Below are 24,627 nucleotides of genomic sequence, written 5' to 3' on the forward strand. Positions count from 1 at the left end.
TAGTGAGACCTGTGGAAATTCCGCAGGAGACTCATTCATATGTAATATTTTGATGTTGGCATTCTGTAGATGTTCAGCGTAAGTGTTCTGATATTATTGTAGCTCTTTTGCTAAAACTGCAAAAGTAATTATCTAAACTAGCAGGGACATCCGCCATAGCTGCATGTCTGAAGATCTTTTATGTAACATTTCAAATGTTTAGACCCAGAATTGGCTGAATAGTTTGCTAGAGACCGCAAAGGTCAAATCTTTTGAATTGCGACCCTTTAGCAGCGAAATTTTCGGTCACAAATCGATTAAATAGCTTGCTCTATGTCTGAATACACTTTATGTAAAATTTCAAATGTTTAGACCAAAAAATGGCTGAGTAATTTGGTAGAGAGGTCAATTTTTTTTGTTTTGTTTTTTTAACTTTGATCCCAATTTTGAACTTAACATTTATTGTTTTTGGCTCAAATCAAATTAAAAAGTTTGATCCATGTTCAAGTAACCTACATCTAAAATTTCAAGTGTTTAGACCCAAAATTGGCAGAGGAGTTTGGTACAGTTCTCAAATCGTTGAACTTTGAGAGTCAAATTTCTGGCCAAAAACTGATTAAAAAGATTTTCCAAATCTCAATACCACGTATGTCAAATTTCAAGACTGTAGACTGAAAATTGACAGTAGTTTGGTAGAGAAATATACAAACACACAGAAAATTTCATTTTTATAGATATACTCGCATGGGTGGCCGGCGTTGCCCGGATGTTTGGAGGTGTGTGTTGAGCAAAAAAAAAAAAAAGAAAGTGGTAGTAGGAAGGCAGGCTCGAACCCGTACCGCGAAAGAGGAAAGGAATGGGAAAAACGTGATGTCCTTGCTGTTACGACCACTGGCAAATCGGAAGTGATGTAATTTTAATTAAGGCTAGACAATCAAAAAGAGGGGATGAATTTCGAAAATATCGGTGAAAAAAGCGACCCCTCCTTGTAGAAAAGTGCCCAATTGAGGATGAAGAAATTAATGTTTTTAGCCATTTTTTCGATATTTGTTGTCTGAAGGGTCAAGCTTCAAAACGATACAGATCTTGTGAAAATCCGTTGCCTCTGTCAAAAGTTTTAGGCAGACATGCAAACATACATACATACATTTATATATTGGTAGCGCAAATTTTCGACCCAAATCAATTAAAAAGCTTGCCCTATCTCTGAATACCCTTTATGTAAAATTTCAAATGTTTAGAACATAAATTGTCTGAGTAATTTGGTAGACACCACATTAACATTTATTGTTTTGGGCTCAAATCAAGTTATTAAGTTAGATCCATGTCCAAGGAACCTACATCTAAAATTTCAAGTGTTTATACCCAAAATTGGCGGAGGAGTTTGGTAGAGTTCTCAAAGGTCAAATCGTTAAACTTTGACCCCGTAAGTCAAATTTCTGTCCGAAAACAGATTACAAAGATTTTCCCAACTCTCAGTACCCTGTATATCAGATTTCGAGTCTGTAGACTGAAAATTGATAGTTAACACACAGACAGACAGCCACGTTCACTTTTATAGATATATAGATATATAGAAAATTTGTACAGATGGATTTTGATCTGTAGCGACCAGCAGGGCATGGTTAGTGGAGAGCGAAAGTTACTACGTACAGTTGGTGTTGTGAATTGACTACCAATTAGGCAAAGTTGATTACCTGATATGCAATGTGGAGATATTTACTGACATCTATGTAAATAGAACAGTAGATGTATGTGTGCGCATGCGTGTGTGAAAATATTTAAGCAATAAACTTTTAAACTACTTGTCACATAACACTGAAATTAACAGGAAATAGTAATTATCTCCTATAATATAAATCTCACCTGTCTGTTTAAATGTATGCATGTTTGTATGAAACTTACGACAAAGGTGACGGATTTTCACAAGATTGGTATCGTTTTGAAGCTCAACCCTTTGGATGAAAAATATCAAAAAATTGGATAAAACCATTAATTTTTTCACCCTCAACTGGGCACTTTTCTACAAGGAGAGGTCCGCTTTTTTTGCCAAATATTTTCGAAAGTCATCCTCTTATTTCAATTGACTAGCCTTAATTTATACATTTGCCGCTTCCGGTTTGGCGATGGATACAACAACAAAGACGTCACATTTTTTTTTTTTTATATTCTTTTTCTTTTTCGCGATATGGATTTGAGCCTGCCTACTATCACTTTCTTTTTTTTTTTTTTTTTGTTCAACACACATCTCCAAACACCCGGGAAACGCCAGGCACCCAGGCTAGCATAAAAGTAATAATTAAAATAAATTAAAAAAATGCAATAAAATATAAATAACAATAAATAGCATAAATAAATAATAAAACAAAATATAAATTTATAAATACCAAAATAGTTTAAAACCTATATTTCTTGCGAACCTAGTATTCTTTGTAAAAGCAGTGATCTTTGTATCTTGAGAAGGGGATTTTCTCTTGAAATATCAAAATATTTTCCATCATCCCAGATTTTATTAACATTAAGTGAAAGCTTTTCTGAAAAGTACATAGATGTTTGTAGAAAAATATCACAAATATTGTCTTCGATTATTTTGTTCATCTTTTTCATCATTCCAGTGTTTTCCTTATTATGTAAGATTCAAACTGTTATTGACATGGCATAAAAACTGCTGCCTTAGTAATGTGTACTCTGTCTATCCCATTTTTTGTCAACCAATCATATTTCTGTTTGTACTAGGGGTGTTTCAAAAGTAATGCCTCCTGTTTTTTTCATTCTGTCTGAATGGATCAGAGAAGATTGCAAATTGCATTGTTATGATGACTGAAATCATGCATTCATGACTTATGTCTCTGTTGGAGATAATGACGGTGTAAGACTCTAAGAAAGCTATCCCTGTCATGTGTTATAAGACCTGTGTTTTATCTATCTGATGTTATCTAACTGCTTATTTAACAGCTTATTGTCCTCCTGTCCTAAATGTTTTAACGCCCCGTGACTCATCTAATATTTGTGGATGCACGTGTGTATTACATATAATTCACGTTACATTTATAACGACATACCTGTTGCTTTATGGCCAGTGCCTGGGGGATTCTTGGAGAGCTGGGTTCTGTTGAAAGGGAACACTTCAAGACAGACACAAGACGATTTATGTTTTTATATATTGATTTATTTTACTCCTAGGCATCTCGTTTTCCACAGCATGGAGTGAAATTGACGATCTCTGACTTGTGGCCTTTCTCTGCATTCATTTGAAGACCGTGCCGCCCCCCCCTCCTTCTAGGGAGACCTGTTTTACCCATCTTACTTCCTCGAATTCTCGGACCCAACTCATTAAACTTAACTCAGCTTATTCAAACCGGAACCCTTGACATGTCACGTCTATCTCCATTCGGTTACTTCCAGTGCAAACTGATCGGTCAACCAAGTTTGATACATGTCACAACATGATCCTTTGACCCTTTCTGCACCTACATGCTCACTCAACTTATTGTTTCCCACAATTCAATCTCTGTTATTTACTCCGCTAGACAGGTAGATAGACCGATAACTGAATAAATGCTGGTGGTGACTATGTAGAAAAATAAATTTAATGGTACCACTCCTGTTTACATAGTTCTTCAACTTTAACCCTAAGCCTCAAGTGGCCTCTTGGCCTTGATAAGTGGTGATACCTATGGAAAAAAATAGGAGGCTATACTTTTCGAATAACCCTCATATATGAACAAACTTCAGAAGCACTATAAAATTTTTACGAGTTTATAAATTAGTCGTGATTAGCAATTAACCCAGAAAGCGACCCACTTATCTTTAATGTCTGTCTATTATTTTCACATTTCTTGCACTATTTTTCACCTCTAGGTCTTATTTCATATACTTTCTAATTATGCATACATACAGGGGATCGTTTGTGAATTCGATATTCCCTTGACACTCCTTCCTTCAGAGGAAGCCGATTCAGCCCACGTAGGGTGGATGCCACTGGCATACATACTCTCTAATTCTTTCACTTTCTCTCGACTGTCAACCAGTGCTTATGTCCATCTTATTTTCATTCTTAATGTTAGTGTAACTTTACACACGTTTACGCATGCATTAACACGTAGACACTCGGGGACCCAACATGTTGTAGACTCGGTCACAAAAGAGACAAAGAATAGGAAAAGTTCAACTCCTATTTTAGGTTTTAAGAAAAAAATCTTTATTTCTCATTTTCCTGCCATGCTTGACTTCTTGTTATGACTTTGACATCACCCACGTCTCTAACATTATAGTCTTTTCTAACGTGCTCGTTGGTCCATGCACACATTTTTTTTATTGCCATTTTTTTTTTTTTTTATCCTATCGTGATATTTCGCACATGGCATTTGCTTGCAACTGCCACACTCTGTTACATTACTTCAACAACGTTTTTTATTCTAAACCTTTGCTAAATGTATTTTAATTAGTCAAACTACATGTGTAGAGGAGAGAAAGAGAGGAAGGAACATCGAGATCACCATTTTGATGTGAAGTTTCTGCATCAGTATCCATCCTACTGACCTCGTTTGATATGAAGAAAAGGGTCACCATTTTTAGCATAAACTTTTTCTCTACAATTTAAATCAGATTAAAACAGTTTCAAATGTGTGACGCAAAATATTATGAAAATAGGAACACATAATACGTATATGTACTATAAAAATAGATATTCTAATTATTTGGATGCATCGGATTACTGCTTTCATCCTGGATGTTATTTTCACAACGTTTTGGTCAATGTAACCTCCAAACTTCTTCAGGCGTATCTTTTTGAACTCTGGAATTCAGACGGAATTTCAAATGGAACCCTGTATTTACTTCATGGGGGTAGCATGCTCTTGTTCCATCAGCCATGACTGGATAGAGGTCCTAAGTAATTTGCAATTGTAGTTTTCGGTCGCTGTAAAGATCCATGGCACAGTGGTTAGAGTACTCGGAAAAATCAATGGTAAAAGTGATTCTCCTGAAGGTTCAATTCTCAGTGTGGGCAACCAGAAAAATACAATTGCGAATTACTTAGGACCTTTAGCCAGTCATGGCTGACGGAAGAAGAGCATGCTACTCCCACAGAGTAAATAAAGGGTTTCATTCAAAATTCTGTCCAAATTCCCGAGTTCAACAGAAACATTCCTTAGTTCGGCAAGATACACCTGAAGGTTACATCAACCGAAACTGTGAAAATCACACTCAAGATGAAAACGGTAGTCCAATGAATCCAAATAATACAAATAACTAATCCTCATCTCAAAATTCAGAAACATCATATAGAAATGAAATTTTGTTCATGAGTTTCATCTCCTCTAGTCAAGTCGTAAGTAGAGACGAGGAGAGAAATATAACCTTTTGTCATGTTGACATTGCAAATGAGATTTTTACCTTGTTTCTTTTCAAAAGTTCTGGTGAGAGGCGAGAAGAAAATATGGCGTCTTGTCAGTATGGCTGTTCATAAATCGATGCAAAACAATTTGAATTGAAGTGCGATCTTTTTGGCTGAACAACGCATCAATTGTTGTGTGAATGAGAATATGTAAGTGCAAATGAAAATAGATTATAATTATATTAACGTTACACATAAACAAACTATTGTTTGAATAAACAATGAATTAACGTTTGTTGCCCTAGGGTTTTCTTCTATATATTTTAACTAGCCTTTGTGTCTGGCGTTGCCCGGGTGTTTGGAGATGTGTGTTGAGAGAAAAAAAAAAAAGAAGGTGGTAGTAGACAGGCACGCTCGAACCTGTACCGCGAAGGAGGAAAAAAATGTGAAAAAAAAAAAAGTGACGTCTTTGCTGTTGCATCCATCGCCAAACTGGAAGTGATGAAAGTTTAAATAGAGGCTAGTCAATTGAATGATTTTCGAAAATATCAGCGAAAAAAGCGACACCCCCCCTCCTTGTAGAAAAGTGGCCAGTTGAAGGTGAAGGAATTAATGTTTCGAGACAATTTTTTGATGTTTGTCGTTTGAAGGGTCAAGCTTCAAAATGATACCGATCTCGTGAAAATCCGTCGCTTCTGTCGAAAGTTTTAGACAGACATACATGCATACATTTAAACATAGTGAGATTTATATATAGATTACTCAAAATGCACTTGATTTTTATTTCAACGCAGGTACAACAAGCTTTGAGGCCTCATCTTTTAATGTATGAAGATTTACTAAGAATTTTAAGGCCAGAAATGACTTTCTATTCACAAATTAAAACACTGGCTAATTCCTTTTGAATTTTGAAGGGTTCAAAATTTTTTTTTTTTTTTTTTTAACAAATAAAAATGACTGACTTATTTATAAAGAAACCAAAATGCATTTTGGTGGATTCTGTTTTGTTTAAATTTACATTAGTTAATGGTTTATGACAAATATTTAATTAATAGTAAGTAAAAAAAAAAAAAAAAAATTTGTAATTATCAAAGAAACACACATATGCACAAAATACACAAACGCAAATACCCACACATACATATGTTGTCTCATAGTTTTATTAATATAGAAATATGCATTCCTTAACCGTTCTTTTAGCTCCTTAAATGGAAAGTGGTCTAAAATTAATTTTCGATCCAATAATTTCCAGCATTATGATTTTTTTCTGAAAGACAACATCCTAAATCACAAAAAAAATAATTAAACATTCCAATTTTGATCTTTCCTATGATGTAGGTGCTGGGACTAGGTGTGTATGTAGGTGCTGAGACTAGGTGTGTATGTAGGTGCTGGGACTAGGTGTGTATGTAGGTGCTGAGACTAGGTGTGTATGTAGGTGCTGAGACTAGGTGTGTATGTAGGTGCTGAGACTAGGTGTGTATGTAGGTGCTGGGACTAGGTGTGTATGTAGGTGCTGAGACTAGGTGTGTATGTAGGTGCTGAGACTAGGTGTGTATGTAGGTGCTGAGACTAGGTGTGTATGTAGGTGCTGAGACTAGGTGTGTATGTAGGTGCTGAGACTAGGTGTGTATGTAGGTGCTGAGACTAGGTGTGTATGTAGGTGCTGGGACTAGGTGTGTATGTAGGTGCTGGGACTAGGTGTGTATGTAGGTGCTGAGACTAGGTGTGTATGTAGGTGCTGGGACTAGGTGTGTATGTAGGTGCTGGGACTAGGTGTGTATGTAGGTGCTGAGACTAGGTGTGTATGTAGGTGCTGAGACTAGGTGTGTATGTAGGTGCTGAGACTAGGTGTGTATGTAGGTGCTGAGACTAGGTGTGTATGTAGGTGCTGAGACTAGGTGTGTGCATATGGAAAAGTTAGAAATTATTTTTAAAAATTCATTTCGTGAATTTACACTTTACTATTTCATACATTTGCAGGTAAAACATTTTTGAAAGAAAGATGAAAAAAAAAAAAAAAAAGCAAGGTAGGAGTTGATAGAACAAAACTTTTAAACAAAAAATGTTCATCTGCCAATGACTTCAAACAGCAGGATTTGGCAACCTCTAATTTTCAGCTTTGATGAAAAAAATGTTTTTCTTTTCAAATAGGGGTTTGTCTAAATGTCAAAAATTAATAAATTTTCAAAAGAAAAAATTCCATCAACAGAAATAATGAACAAATAATTGAAATATTTACTGTTTAATTTAACCTTCTTTATCAATCACATAGAAAACTAAGCTGACCTAGTAGATTTTTTACACTGTCATCTAGCATGGCTTATTGTTGATGCTTGAAAATTGAATGCTGCCAGAAAAATTTTTACTCAAAAAATTCTTTTATATATATGCATGCATTCAATGGTGAAAGCTAACTTGGAAGCTATGACTGGCCCTTGCATCTTCAGTGTGCGATAATTGAATCTGAATGGCTAAAATATGCTGAGCAGTCAGCAGCGGATAGACGTGAATAGATTGCCTTAAACGTGATGCAACAAATTCACTTGGAGCCAGCTCAACCCATGCCGTCACAAGTATATACAAGTACACATTGGTCTTTACTATAGAGGATACTTATATATATAAGAGCAAATAGTTAATAAAACATGTTAAAAAGCACTTTGAAAAAGAGTTAAAAACATTTAATTTGAAAAGGAAACACTAAATAAGTCCTTAATCCGCTGAGTTTCGAAGAAATACTTTCCTTCTCATCAGAGGGTAGGATTTAGCAAAATGCGGGATCGGATTTTGCTTGCAAAAGTATTTGATGAAACTGCAAGTAAGTATCTTACTTGATAACAAGAAGTGAAGCAGAGGGAATAGGGTGAAGGAAAAGGTGATTTCACGTGAATGGATAGTCTGGTAAAAGGCAAAGTATCCAATGACGGTAAAATCCAAAAATGTAAATTCAAGAAAGTTAGTTAAATTTTCATTCGCACAAGTAAAATCCAAGGGAATCGCGTAATTGGAAGATGGTCCAAAATAGTACAAAAGGCCAAGGAAAAGGGGAAAGAAATCCAATAATATTATTAAAAGAAAAATAAGATATGCGTTAGACTCGGCTGCCGAGACAAGGTGTAATTAAGAAAATATATTTTATGTATACTAGCATGGGTGCTCGGCGTTGCCCGGGTATTTGGAGGTGTATGTTGAGCAAAAAAAAAAAAAGCGGTCAATTTTTTAAACTTTGACCCCTATTATTACCCCTTAAAATTTATTGTTTTGGGCTCAAATCAAGTTATTGTTAGATCCATGTCCAAGGAACCTATATCTAAAATTTCAAGTGTTTAGAAACAAAATTGTCAGAGTTTGGTAGAGTTCTCAAAGGTCAAATCGTTGAACTTTGACCCCTTAATCGCCAAATTTCTGGCCGAAAACCGATCACATTGATTTTCCCAAATCTCAGTACCCTGTATATCAAATTTTGAGTCTGTAGACTTAAAATTGACAGTTATTGCGTAGGGAAATGTACACACACAGACAGACAGATACACAGACATGTTCACTTATATATATATATATATATATATATATATATATATATATATATATTTTGTGTACAGAAAGTTGTTAGTTGAGACAGGTCATTGGTACCGTCGGTTTCAAGCCCGTACCAATGACCTGTCTCAACTAACAACTTTCTGTACACAAAATATAAGTACGCTCTTAAAATTTGGATTTTCCTTTTAATTGAGCACTCTGCTGGAATTCTTTTTCCAAAAAAACTAATCATATATATATATATATATATATATGCATGCATTCAAAGAGTTTATAAAAATCTATTAGATATATTTTTGATACATATAGAAAAAAGAAAAAGGTTTTTTACATTAACATGTGAGGATTTGAATTCTTTTCAATTAAATTTTTATGCAATGGAGCCTGGACTGAAAGGAATGGTGCTGTCAAAACCAAATGACCGATTCCCTCAAGATAAAATTTAAGATTAAGAACATCCTTTATTTTGATTGGTTGCCAAATTTGACTATTTTTCCATTTCACAAAACTTTGGAAATCTGATAGATTTCGCATGGGTACTGTACATGACACTATGGTGTAACACACGTGACGAGAAATTTAATTCTCGGTGGTTAAATGAATAAAAATTTACCAAAGAATTATTGTAATAGTTAGAAGACTCCATAAAAATTTAGAAAAACCTATTAAAAAAATGAATAAATAAAGGCACAATTCTCTGAATTTATACAGTTTTTAAGAATGTTCAAATTGTCTTTCACGTCTAAATGTAATAATGCACATTACAAACAATGGTCATAGGTGTGGAGATGTTTTTTTATGCATTAAATGAAGGAGTAATACATTAAAAGAAGAGGTAACCATTATAAGGAAGATTTTAAATAAATTTTATCGCTGAAAACTCTATTGAACGGTAACACGTGTGGTAAAAAAAAAAAATAACCCTTTTGTATGGTTAGTAAGTAAAATTCTTTTTATGATTTTCAGTTCAAATTTTTATGAACGAAACCCATCCAAAGCCAGCATCATTTGAGATGTCTCCGGATATTTTACTCATCACAGTTGACTGAGCATATACCTTTAGGCGTATTACTTATTTTAAAAATCAGCCGTTTGTTCTTAAACTCATTTTATTTCTTCTAAAACCATTCTTGTGAGACCTCAATTTGACAACTCTTATCATTGTTGGCATTGCTGCGATATCTATTTTCAACCAAGTCTACGGATTTAATAGAATCTCCTTGTTATAACCTGAAACTGTATCTGGAGATACGCATGTAATGTTGTGGAGAACAAGTTAAAGCAAAATAGACTTCGTAGTCTAGTACGGGATTCCCTTTTCTCTTCCTTGCAACCTCTTTTCCACAGAAGAGACGTTGTGAGCCTGTCTCTGTTTACCATTAATTTTATGGCAAGTTCTCCTCTGAGCTCTAACACTTATTTAGCTGAAAACACTATCAATAATTTCCCCCACTCTATATTTGTGCCTAAACCTAAACGTAGATTCTATGAACAAAGCTTCTTTCATAGAACTGCATGCTTGTGGAACTCTGTTCCATTTTCCTGCTTTCCAACTGACTACAATATGGTCGTCTTCAAGTCCAACGTGAACAAGTTCTTGATGAACCATCCCCTTAAGTAATCCAATTTACCAGATTTCCACTACTAACGATTATTACAATTGACTACCGTACACTCATTAACTCTTATCCTCAAGTGGCTGCCGAGCCTTGATAAGTGGTAACTCCTTTGTAAAAAAAAAAAAACACGTAGTTGTATTTTTGAGGATATTAAGAACTTGGAGCTTTTTCACAACTTTTACCAAACCAACCTTCAAAGGATTGATATGTCGTAAAAGAAACTAAACCATAGACGGGCATATTTGCATACACGATGATCCTGTCAAATGTAAAAGCAGTTCATTGTGATTTTTAATGATTTTTTCATTGTGGATTAAGGATTATCTTTTTTATTTTAAATCTGATAGAATGAAATTTTAATCTTTAGTTTCGGAAAAGTAAAATTTAATATGACAAGCAATCAATTGTTTCAAGTTGAAGTTATTTGGGGTTTTTTTTTTTTTAGAACTAGCCAAGAAGCTGCCTGGCAGAACTGTTATGTAAGCTTTCTTAAAGCATCCTCTATAATAAAGATCAATGTGTAATTTTCAGTCCCCACCCCTTAATTCCGGCTTCCATCTTATCTCGCAATTACTTATAACGTCACCAACTAACTTTCGGAAGAACCCCCCATCTGCTTTTCTTTTATATCGTAAGTTTATAAAAACGTGACTAGCTAAAGTTCAGAATAAAATCACGCTTTTCTTTTAACGGTTAATTTAAAAAAAAATCTTTTGAACGCTGTTAACTTAAATTCTTCACTACAGTTTGCATTTTGGAGACGGAAATGTTTTTGTTGAGATAAGTGATTTCAATATTAATCATACTTTCTATTTTTATATTCAAATATTAATAACTACATTTTATTTCAGTATTTAATTTATGTATTTCTGTTTTATTAAATGCTAGCTTTTTTTCTCGTCCATAAATGTTTATTTATCTACCGAGTTGATTGCAAAAATAGATTACGAAATTGTACTCATTTTTAGTTCGTGAGAGGGGAATCTATCACCATACTTTCCCTTAAACACGTCTGTTGGACTTTTATTAAGTAGAATACTTAATAATTTCTTTTTTTTTTTTTTTAATGGAGAGTAGAAAACGTATTGTGGATGCGTTATCGGCAGCTCCTGTTACTCTCGCTTCTTCTTATTTGTCTTTGTCCCACAGTCCTCATTTTTTAATGAGTGATTTTTCTGACAAAGGGAGAAGAAAAAGCTGTTTTCTAGGTTGGCAGTATTTTGCGCGAACAGTTGGCAGAGATGGTGGAAATTTTCTGTTTCTATGTCTATCCTTGTAGCCATGTCACTAGTAAGGGTGCTGGAGGTAAACGTTTTGTCTGGGCTGACGTTATCCGCCTGATAGTCAGGGACCCGAACCTTGGATTAACCACTAAGAAGGCTGTCCTATCAGCAGGTGCAAAGTACTGGGGCTGCTGTATTGCCATTTGGTGAATGGATTATGGACCATGCCGTAGCTTCTGGTGGGGGCCTCTCGATGCCATACTAGTGGGTAATTGTTACGGCTTTACCTTATCATTAGCTACAAATAAAAAAAAAATTCTTCGTTTCTTTTTCTCTTTTAGTTTCCCCTCTCTGTCCTGCTCTAAGTAAATCTGACGACCTAGTCCACAAATTCCAAAATTTCATCATGACAAGTTTCAAGAAAAAATACACGATTAAACCCGGTTCTCCAACTTCCAACGTAGACCCCTACTACCATGTCTCCTTCTCCAACATCAGGGGTCTACGTTTTAACCTTCCAGAGGTTGAAACCCAATTACAGGAGACTAAACCAGACCTTTTATTTTTAAGTGAAACTGGCACTGGACAGGCTATTTCCCTAGAAGAGTTCGCAATTAAAGGATACTCTAACTTCTAAATCTGACCCCCAAGATCGGCATGGAATATGTGCCTATATTAAAGATAGCTTTCCATGTGGTAGGGACATCTCCAGAGATGATCCTAACTTACCCTATATGTGCTTCCGAGTAGCACTAGCTCACACTATGGCATTTATATTTACTCTCTATCGCCCCCACAACAGCGGAGTTACTATCTTTAAAAGCATATCTGAGAAAATTGACCAAGTCCTATCTGCTTATCCTTCAGCTAACATTCACGTATGTGGAGACTTCAATGCTCACAACGTCGAATGGTTGACCCACTTAAACAAGACCGATGATGAGGGGAGATTCTGTCATGATTTCTCCATTGTCTATGACCTCACTCAGATTGTTCAGGAACCCACCCGTGTGCCCAACAATGACGGCCAGTATGCGAGCCTACTAGACCTTTCTCTCACAACTTGCCCTGAACTATGTTGAGTTTGTGTTCTGTCGCCTCTTGGATCTTCCGACCACTCTGTTGTATCAATTAAGATAAAAATGAAATGTAATAGGTCCCCAAACGTACCTCTCCATCATACAGTATATCGAAACACTAAGGCTGACTGGGATAGCTTCCATACATTTATAACTGATCTACCTCTGCATTCCATGTTTAAAAAGGATGTGTCCTCTATAGTATTAGACCTGACTGAATGGTTAATTGTAGATATTGACCGTTTCATACCCTCGAAAAAGTTTCAGCAAAAACCTAACAGCCAGCCATGGTTCTCTCCAGAATGTGCTGCTGCCATTGCGCACAGAAATCACTTTTTCCACTGTTTCCAACGTAATAGATGTATGGAAACTAAAGCCGCTTTCAGGACTGCCAGCAACCATTGTAAGAAAGTAATAAAGAACGCAAGAGAGTTGTATGCTCAATCTGTTAAGTCCAAAGTAGCTGAGCAGCGGCTTGGTTCCCACCAGTTTTGGCAAATAGCAAACAGAATCCTGAACAGAAGCGTGTGCTCCATCCCAACTATTATCAATGGACCTGAGGTAATCTCGTCAGCATCAGACAAAGCCAAACTCTTTGTCAAGAACTTTGCAGCTAATTCTACCCTTTGAGACCAAGGCCGCCAACCCCCAATATTTCCTCCTGTATCAGAAAACACGCTATGTGATATACGTATATCTGTACATGATGTTGCCAAGCTAATCAAAAACCTTGATTCCAGTAAAGCAACTGGCTCTGACGGTATTCCAATTATAGTACTCAAAAAACTTCAACCTGAACTAGCGGCCATACTTACAAAACTGTTTAAACGTTGTCTTAAGGAGAATAGTTTCCCATCTCCCTGGAAAATTTCATCAGTATGCCCTGTATTTAAGAATTCAGGTGATCGCTCATCCCCCTCTCAGTACAGGCCAATAAGTCTCCTGTGTGTCATGAGTAAGTTGCTGGAATCTGTGTTAAATACAGAAGTAATCAACCATCTCAACAAAAATAACCTTCTTAGTGACACTCAATATGGTTTCCATTCTGCTAGATCTACAGCAGATGTGCTTACAGTTATATCTCATAGGATTAGCGAATCTCTCGACAGAGGCAACCTTTCTAGGGCAATTGCTCTTGACATATCAAAGGCCTTTGATAGGGTATGGCATAAAGGTTTACTTCACAAGATCTCCAGCTATGGTATAGCTGGAAATGTCTTCTCAATTATTAAATCATTTCTTTCTGATAGGTTCATAAGAGTAGTAGTTGAGGGGCAAAAATCAGAAGCTCACAGTATTAATGCCGGTGTCCCTCAGGGGTCCATCCTGGGCCCAACTCTTTTCCTGATCTACATTAATGATCTTCCAAATCACATCCTTACATCATTTGTAGACATTTATGCTTATGACACTACCATTTATGGTAACACATCTAAGACAGTAAACGACCAAGTTCTCTCCAATTCTCTCTCCTCTGATCTTGAGCACGTAGTACAATGGGGAAAGGAGTGGCTGGTTACTTTTAATGCATCTAAAACCAAGCTTCTCTCTTTACATCATCAACATTCTGATCCATATCTGGCATCAATTGAAATGAATGGCTCTCGTCTTCAGGAGGCCTCAAGTTTTGGCAAGCTTCTGGGCTTGACCATTACTCCTGATTTTAAATGGAACACGTACATCAAATCTGTTGCCAAGGCCGCTGGAAAAATGGTGGGATCTTTCTATCGATCCAGTAGATATCTCACTGCTGATGTTATTCTCTATCTATATAAGAGCCAGGTACGTCCAAGGATGGAATACTGTTGCCACATCTGGGCAGGAGCTGCTAGAAAGGACTTGTCCTTCCTTGATAGAGTTCAAAATAGACTTCGTAGCCTCGTAGGAGATGTCCTTTTCTCTTCCTTGCAACCTCTATCTCACAGAAGAGATGTTGCGAGTTTGTCTCTGATGTATCGTTATTTTCATGGAAAGTGTTCGACTGAGCTTCAATCTATGGTCCCCCCTCGCCAAACTTTCACAAGAAACACTCGTCTAGCTATAAACACTATCAATAATTCCCCCCACTCTGTATCTGTGCCTAAACCGAAACGTAGATTCCATGAACAAAGCTTCTTTCTTAGAACTGCACGCCTGTGGAATTGTCTTCCGTTTTCCTGCTTTCCAGCTGACTACGATATGGTTGTGTTCAAGTCTAACGTAAATAAGTTCTTGATGAGCCGTTCCATATAAGTTATCAAATTTACCAAATTTTCATTACTAATGATTACTATATTGTCCAATTTCTACTGTACACTCTTTAACCCTTATCCTTGAGTGGCCACTTGGCCTTGATAATGTGGTGACGCCTATGTAAAAAAAAAAAATATATATATATATATATATATATATATACTTGTGACCGCATTCACCCTGGGTGGATTGAGCTGGTTCCAAGTGAATTCGCCACATCATGAGTTAAGACAATCTATTTAGGTTTGTCCAATGCTGACTGCTCAGCATATTTCAGCCATTTGCGATTCCATTATCACACACTGAAGATGCAAGGGCCAGTCATAGCTTCCAAGTTAGCTTTAACCATTGTGAGCTATGTCCTCTATTGACCAGGGCTCTTCTTGCGCCATCCCAGTAGCTGTGTTAGTGCTATTGCCTTGTGAATCAGGTCAGTTGGTGGATGAGTAAGTGTGTGGCCAAGCCTCATGATGAGAATTATTTCCCCAAGTCCAGGAAGCTTACATCATAGGTGAATTCTGGCATTTGGAATATGGTTGAATCTCGAGAATGTGCCAAAGATACCACCAATCAAAGATTTTCAATATATGTATGTTTATTTATTGTAAAAATATAAAGATGATTATTTTATGCAAGATCCTATCATGCTAGGGATATGCTTTGTATCGAGGATAGAACGTTGTTATAGGAAATATTTAAATAACGAAACAAAAGTTTATTTGCAATCATTAAATGCTTAAAGGAATAAAATTGGTAAGTTTTGAGACTTTGTGTTGAACAAAGATGGCGGCGTAGTTCAGATCAGTAACCAAGATTGCGACCAAGAATCAAATGCGGTCCATGGCGTAGCAAACGGCAAACTGATTGAATCCAAAATTCGACAATTTTTATAATAATTTTGCGACGTTTTCATTGGTTGTTTAGCACAGCCGTTGGTTATAAAAATGATTGGCGAATCCATTCGTCTCATACCCCCATCACAAGTCGAAAACATTTTACAAAAATATTGAAATAATCTTTAATTCATGGATTTTCAAAGAATTACACTCATTCACATTAGAGAAAAAATGTTTTGGTAAAATGTTTTTCCAATTATATTTCACTCTTTGTGTAGACTAATCTTTGTTCGTTGAGAAGCTCAATGTGTGTTAAATATAATAGGTAAAAGAATGACTGCACGATGCAAATATTTTCATGCAAAAACAGCAACTCCAACATGTTAAAATTTTGGTACATTTTTTTTTTTTATACATCCATTTTATACAGAAACAAACGGTTATTATATCAATATCGAACCTTCTTGTGCATATACTTCTCAGAAAAATGTAAAAATTCTTTGCTTAGATAAAAAAATGAATGACACTATAATATTGCAAGAGTTTCAAGAAGAAAAATAAAATTAAATAAATAAATAAATATATATATATATATATATATATATATATATATATATATATATATATATATATGATTAGTTTTTTTGGAAAAAGAATTCCAGCAGAGTGCTCAATTAAAAGGACGAATATTGGCTGAAGAGAGCTTGATAAGGATACCTTAAACGGGCCTTATTATCGGGCTTGAAACCGACGGTACAAATGACCTGTCTCAACAAACAACTTTCTGTACACAAAATATATATATATATATATATATATATATATATATATATATGCTAGAAGAATACCTGTCTTAGGATGGGTACCTCCCTCCCAGGAAAGAACAGTTTTGCATCACTTGTGTTTCCTTATGAAGATAAAAGTCGAAATATAATGCTAATAAACCTTATGTCTAGAATCCTTGATCCAATTTGGATCAACTCCATTATATTATTTTGATGTAAAAAATTTAAGGCTTAAAAGTTTTTGAAGTCTTCAGAAGAAATTGAAATTCAGAGAATTTTCTTTAGTTTGTGTCTAATTACTATGGATCAAATTTACAATATTTGAATTTTCAAATGCAAGGTTCTGCTCATTTTATCTCCTCTAAAAACTCTTTAAAATACTCCAAAGAAAATGGAATTTGGGGAGTGTTAGATATGGTGTGATATTTTAAAAGACCCATTTATTTCCTAACATAATTGAACTGTAGGAAGTATACTTTATCCTTTTTTTTTTTTTTATATACACTAGCATGGGTACTCGATGTTGCCCAGGTGGAGAGAGGTGGTATAGTAAAGTGATTGTGCAACCAACCCCCTAAAAAATACAAAAAAAAAAAATTAGATGCAGTAGCCAGACTGGAAACTGTAATGCGAAAGAGGAAAAGGAGGCGAAAGAAGCAAGTGTGCTAGAGTCTTGCCCACGGTGATTTTATGACATCACGGGCCTTCAAAATGGTGTCTTTTAAACGTACATTGAGATTGTTAAGCGTGAATGATTTGCAAAAATATTGATGCAAAAATTAACCCCTTCTTGCAAAAAACAACCCAGTTGACAGTCAAAGAATTTTGTTTTTCGCCAAGTTTTGGATATTTGTTGTCCGAGAGATAGATCTTTCTAATGATACCAATTTTGTCAGTGTTTGTTGCATGTGTCAAATGTTTTTAGCAGACAAACTAACACACATTTCGCCTTGATATAATAGAAGATAAAAACTAGGAAAATTGTGTACTTTTTATTTAATGTATTTGATAAAATATCTAATCTATTTCTTATTTCTTTTTCAGATGGGTGTCCATGTTTTTTGTGTTCCTTTCTTCGGTGACCGGCATGCACACATTCAATTTATATCAAGGATTAGAACCGTTATTGAAGATATTTCAAACAGCAGCTTTGCTTGAGGTAAAAAAAAACAAAAAAAAACACACCTTTTTTTTTTTTTTTTTTTTTTTTCATCTATTTAAAATAATTTTTTAATTTTAAATTGTTGATAAATATATTCTTGTAATGTTACATGCAATTTGTGATGGGGGAATGCTTTCAATTCCAACTAGCTGCTCATCGTTTTGTCAGGAAACAGCTGTCATACATAAGCGATTGACTCGATATGTAGTGCCACCTCTCTTTTCTGTTCTGATTCCTTGGGATTTTGATTAGGAACAAAGTGTAGTATCTGTTCTGATACTGAATCTATTTTCTCTTCAGTCAGTGGAGGAGAAATCCTTCTAGATTGAGGCAATTTAAATTTTTGTTCCAATTCAGTGCTGAATTCTGAATTTTATTCAGTATCTTTATCTGCTACGCCATGGCTCTTTGTGGACAATTCTAGTATAAATTTTGAGAGCCTTAAACTTTTTTGTTTTTTAGATATACTGTCCTATAGATTATTACTATAAAAAGAAAAGTTTTATTATTGTGTTTTGAATAAATTAAAAAAAAAAAAATCTTCCAGTTGCACAAATTCTGCAGTCATCTTAAGCTAAAAATCAAAGGAAATAAGAAAAATGTTTTTTTTTTTTTTTTTTTTTTTTTTTTTTGCTGACAAAATTTTGTCGATCTTTTTTTAAAATTCAAAATCTGTAAAACACAAAATATTGTATATTTATTTGCGGACTGTTATCCTCATCTTCATAGTTGTTTTCACCATCTTTCAGCCAACTCATTCTCTGGCCTTCTTCAGGTGGTTAACCGCGATGGGATAGGAATGCTGAATCTTCAACTGTATCCCCAGCAAATACTGCCTTCCATAGTTTTTGTTGTCTCATCACGTTTTTGCCAACTAATCCTCTGGTTGCGTTGGGTAGAATTGAAACCGCTATCTTCAGACAATGCTCACCTGGAACCATAGCGATTCAATGCCTCTATCCACTCTGACAGATACATAAATTACTTCTCACAAAGGATTCCAATAAAAAAATAACAAACAAAATATTTTATATGCAATATTCCTTTGCTAATATAAGTACAAGGTGATTAGCAGAAAAAAAAAAGATAAATAAAACTTACCATCATTGAATTATTTAATGAAATTCGGTTCTTTCAGCTATCCAACCATATTTAGTACAAATAAACTTTGGTTTATTTTAATTGGAATTCATTATTGAGATTAGTATTATTTATGAATATATTTATTTATTGCGGACTGCTATCCTCATCTTTTCTTTTGATGTTGCTTCACAACGTTTCACCCGACTATTTCTCTGGCCTTCTTCAGGTGGTTAACTGCGATGGGATATCAATACTGAGTCTCTTAACTGTATCCGTAGCAATTACTACCATTCACAGCTATTGTTGTCTCACCACGTTTTGGCCAAGTAAGCCTCTGGCCGGCTTTGGGTAGGATTAAAACCACTAGCTTCAGACAATTCTCACCTGGAACCATAGAGATTCAACGTCTCTATCCACTGCACCACGGGCCCCCGAAGGGCGATTAAGGTTGAATTTTTTGGTCTTATAAATCCATGTTTATTTTTTTATCTGATCTTCCATGGTCGTGGGTCCTGGATATGGCCTTAAACTATATCTGATGATGAGGCCCCAGCTTGCGGGCTCTGGGGATTATGGAAGCCACCCGTTAATTGCCATTGCTTCCAGGTCCACTCTGACCCGGAGTGGTAGTACCTGTTAGGGTCCCAACTATGGGTTAAATAGAAACTGACTTGCAAAAAAACAAATATATTCTATTAAAAAAATTTTCTTCAAAATCACCGGATTCGGCATTAAATAACTTGAAAAGGGTTGATATGCTGTAAAACAAAAACAACCAACCAACCATCCATGGTCGTGTCCGTACCGAATGGTATATATTATTTTAATTGGAATTCATTATTGAGAGGAGTATTATTAATTTATTTATTGTGGACTATTATCCTCATCTTTCCAAGTGAGAATTGTCTGAAGATAGCGGTTTCAATCCTACCCAAAGCCGGCCAGAGCCTTACTTAGCCAAAACGTGGTGAGACGACACCTATGGATGGTATGTAATTGCTGAGAATGGGTATATACATATAAACAAAAGACAATCTCCACAAGTGGGGCCTAGACACCTCACCTTTATGTCCATGTGGAGAGGTGCAAATGATGCACTACCTTAGGGAAAACTGCTGATTGGGTCCTCATTGCTCAAACCAAGACCTTAAGGAGGCAAACAGCACCGCCATGCGATGGGTTAATTTCTATTGCGATAAGATATGATGATGATTGCTGAGAATGCAGTTAAGAGATTTGGAGTTCCTATCCCGTCACGGTTACTACTTGACAAAGGCCAAAGGAATAGTTGGCCGAAACGTCCTGAAACAACATCAAAAGAAAAGATGAGGATAATAGTCTGCAATGAATTAATAAACTTTGGTTTATGCCAACTTGCTCACACGGTTCACTGAATGGATATTTGAAGATGTAGGAAGATTGAAACATAGAAGATTCTTCCAGGATTACTAAATTCAGCATTGGACAGCCTGAAAGGGTTGATGTGCCATAAAACAAAACAACCAAACCAAACACCATGAATAAATATTTGAAGAAATAAAGTATTTTAAGAATAAAATTTTTTTATCAAAATGACCATATTCAGAATTAAATAACCTGAAAAAAGGAGGTTGATATGCTGTAAAACAAAACAACCCAAATCCTTCTGGCCCTAAATTAGTTTCATGTTATCGTCAGGGCTAGGACAACAGCATATTCTTTTCATTGTTTTGACTCTTGAGTGTGTATCCGTTGATATCTTATATGCTTTTATATAGAGTGATGTGGTTCTCGGTTTATTAACTGTTTCTGATATATACTCGAGAGTCAAAACAATGAAAAGAATATTCTGTTGTCATAGCCCTAGTTATCATGACCTCTGTTGAAGTCTAAAGAGACATTGGATACTCCTAGTAAGAGTGGCTGTGCATTGGATTGTAAAACAAAGGTTGCGCAATCTCCAACCACACCTCTTCTGAATCAGCACTGCTTGAATCCAGTTGCAATGAGAAATCCAAGAAACAACACGCACAAAAAAATCAAATTTCTAAACGTAGAACACATTTTTATGATATCCACCTGTGCATCTGTAACTTCCTGGCAAGAATTATTTATTTTGGGAAAGTTACCATCAAATCAAATATATTTTTTGGTACTTCTTTATTATAATAGTGAAATTCGAAATATTGAATTCCAAGGAAAACCGGCCCTGTCAGTGGGGCATTAGAATACACCGACTGCCCCCCTGCAGAGGGTGAAAGTCCCTCAATGGCGGTCCTGGATATGACCTTAAACTATATCCAGTGGTGAGGCCTCAGCTTGCAGGCTTTGGGGAGGGTGGAGCCACCCTTTAATTACCATTGCTCCCAGGTCCACTCTGACCAGGAGTGGTAGTACCTGTTAGGGTCCCAACTATGGGTTAAATAGAAAACGACTTGAAAACAACAAATATATTCTATTAAAAAATTTTTCTTCAAAATCTTTGGATTTGGCATTAAATAACCCGAAAAAGGTTGATATGCCGTAAAACAACCAACCAACCACTAAGTAAAACCAATGGTATCTACATAATTGTTATGTCACAGTAATGAGCATATTCAAAAATTACAAAAATTGATAAGGTAGAAAATTAATTATTAATAAAAAAATAGTTTTGAAGAAAGTTAGCAAAAATACTTAAAAAGAAAAAAAAGAAAAAAAAAAGGAAACCTGGAGAGTATAACTTGGAACAAGGGAGGTAATTATTTTCTAAAAACTGAACATCTTAGCAACACTCAATTTTTGCTAATTGTCTTCAAAAACTGTTTTCATTGATAATTAATTTTCTGCCTTGTAGATTTTTGTTCATTCAATTGGAGCTGGAATGAGATAAACGAATGTTTTTTGTTTTGTTTTTTTTTTCATTTAAATTTCTCACTTTTTTTTTATTTCTCACTTGTTAAAAAATTTTTCTCATTAAAATTTCTCTTTTAAAAATTTGGTGCTTGTACAGTTTAATCAAGACATTAAAAAATGAAAATATCTGAAAAAAAAAAAAAAAAAAAAGTTATATTGTACGTATCCGTTATCGAACGAAGTTCTCCGAAAAAAAATTTCACTTAATTTCATCAAGTAGGTTTTTTTAATTTTTTTTTACAACGAAAAAAACAATATATGATACCGAAAACAATATATAATACCGAACAAATAAAAGGTTTGATTTTTAGTAAGAAAAGCTAGTAATAAAAATGAGGGAGTGTCGGTGCTTTACACGGAGTTATCTCCCCGTGGTGTGTTAAAAATTTCCATAATGGCTGACTTCAATGCGCTCTCATAAAAACGTGTTTTTCCGCTGTAAAAAAAAAAAAAAGACTACTTGATAAAATTAAATGAAATTTTTTTTCTGAGATCTTTAGTCCAAAGCAGATACGTACAATATAACCTTTTTTTTTTTTTTTTTCTCAATATTTTCATTTTTTAATGTCTTGATTAAACTGTACAAGTAACAAAAATTTCACTCTTTATTAAAATTTCTCTTTTTTTAAAAATTTCTCTTTTTTAAAAATTTCTCTTTTGTAAAAATTTCTCTTTTTTATAGTTCTGTTTTTTATAAAGGGTGGTCGCTAGAAAAGTGGGAAATTTGAAGGTCAGCTTAGATCATTAATAAAATGCGTGATTGCTATTTTTTGATTGGTTCTTTTGTTATCCAATGGGTGTGCAATCTGCATATTGATTTCATTACATCTTGCTTATTTATTTCTTCGATTTAGATTTTGATACCCACATCATGGACGGGAGCAGCAGAAAACAGCTTTCAGATTTTCAATGGCAGGTGATAATTCTTTTCAAAAGTGAAAATCTGACTTGGGGACTGACAAAATGCCTGGCTTTGTTACTGAGTTTTTTTTCAATGATTACAAAGCACCAGTTTGATAATGTTGTTGCAACTTTGAAACAAGAAGGTCCTGAAGCAGCTGGTACTCGCCAAAAAGTAACGGGACCAAAGAAACCAATTTTGAACGAAGCATGTGCCACGGTGAAGGATTTAGCTGTTTCACCTGTGTGACGTGGTGTAATAGAGACCTCATTTCAGTCAACGAGAAATCGCTCGAAATCTAAATATATCGAAAACATCAGTGTTTGAAATTCTCAAAGAAAGTAAACTGAAATGCTACCATCGAATAAACTGTAGCTTCCTCACTGAGCGACATCAGGAAATGCGTGAAAACAAGTCACTTGCTCTGATTGCTCGTTTTGAACCAGAGTTTGCTTTGAGGAGAGTATGGTTTTCGAACGAAGCAAGATTCTCTTTGAGACCGTCTTTGAACAGACAAAATGATCGCATTTACCGAGAAGTGCATGTAAAAACTGGCATACCTGAGGAAGATCTGCTTGTGGAATATGACAATATGCATCTGTTCCTTGTTTTGCTGCTGTTTCATGGTATGGGAAAACGAAACTTTGATTTCTTGAAGGATATTATCAGAATCATGAAGGCAGGAAGAAAAAAACAGTAAACCAGCAAGTTTATTGTGAGATGTGTCCACAGATGTTTAGCGATATACGAAATGCAATGGACAACCAAACATGGATATGGCAGCAGGATGGTGCCAAGTATCACACAGCGATGGATTCAATTCAGTTTCTTCGGCAATCTACTCCTGATTTCATTACCCCGAAGGATTGGTCCTCAAAAAGTCCAGACTTAAATGTCATGGATTACTGTGCTTGGAGCTTGTTATTAACAGACACGCAGAACTGTCAACGTGACATAAACTCTATTGATGACTTGAAAACGTGTTTAACAAGAGCTTAGAATGATATCTCACAAGTTACCCTTCAAAATGCCACACGAGCTTGGATTTCTAGGTTAAGATGCTGCAGTGAAGTGCACGGACAACATTTTGAGTATCTATGAGTATAATATAACATTTGTCTTTGAAAAACTTCGTAAAAAATATTCTTTTGTAAAAAATAAATTGTTTAACAAATTTCCTGTTTTTCTAGCGAACACCCTGTAGTTCTGTTTATTATAGTTCTGTTTTTATATATATATATTTCTCTTTTTTTTTTATATATATATTTCTTTTTTTATATGTATATATTTCTCTTTTTTTATATATATATATATTTCTCTTTTTTTTATATATATATATATTTCTCTTTTTTATATATATATATTTCTCTTTTTTATATATATATATATTTCTCTTTTTTATATATATTTCTCTTTTTTTATATATTTCTCTTTTTTTTTATATATTTCTCTATTTCATTTTTCTCTTTCGTTTTGCTTTATTTTTTCATTTTGCTTTTAACTGATATGAATGTGATACTATAGAATAGTTTGCTTTATATCGAATCCTTTTGATTTGAACACCATGAATCAAATAATATCAGAAAGTTTAGTGTGTTCTTTTGTTGACTAAAAAAAAGACTGATGACATCTGTAAGCGTATACCATTTAATGCTAGTGTGTAACAAAGGGAGTAACCATTTTGAATGTTCGCAATACATTTTTTTTTTGTGTGAAAATAGTTTAAAATGGAAATCTTGCAAGGATGATTGTTGGCATTAAGCTGTATGAATGACAGCTTGTGTGGATAAAAAAAGAATTTGAAAAGCAAGGAATTGTTTGTTGGAAAACTAGATTTTTTTTTTTTTTTTTAAATCAAAGTGTCATCATTAAGGCAAAAAAGGCTTGCAGGGTCATAAAAATTTGAATTTACACATTTTTTTTTTAAATCAGAGTGTCATCATTAAGGCAAAAAAGGCTTGCAGGGTCATAAA

General features: G+C 34.9%; 1 protein-coding gene across 1 annotated transcript in view; it reads left to right on the forward strand.

Moving 5' to 3' along the window:
• LOC145279945 (very-long-chain (3R)-3-hydroxyacyl-CoA dehydratase 2-like) overlaps window positions 1-24,627 on the forward strand; it is a 91,173-nt gene that overhangs the window by 27,060 nt on the left and 39,486 nt on the right. Inside the window, exon 2 of the mRNA XM_080131543.1 lies at window positions 17,679-17,793. Within this exon, the coding sequence (XP_079987669.1) occupies window positions 17,679-17,793 (115 nt within the window). The remainder of the gene's footprint in view (window positions 1-17,678; window positions 17,794-24,627) is intronic.

The sequence above is a fragment of the Euprymna scolopes genome, chromosome 7, assembly GCF_053919585.1.
Source record: "Euprymna scolopes isolate OS-2025 chromosome 7, ASM5391958v1, whole genome shotgun sequence".
Taxonomy (NCBI): Eukaryota; Metazoa; Mollusca; class Cephalopoda; order Sepiida; family Sepiolidae; genus Euprymna; species Euprymna scolopes.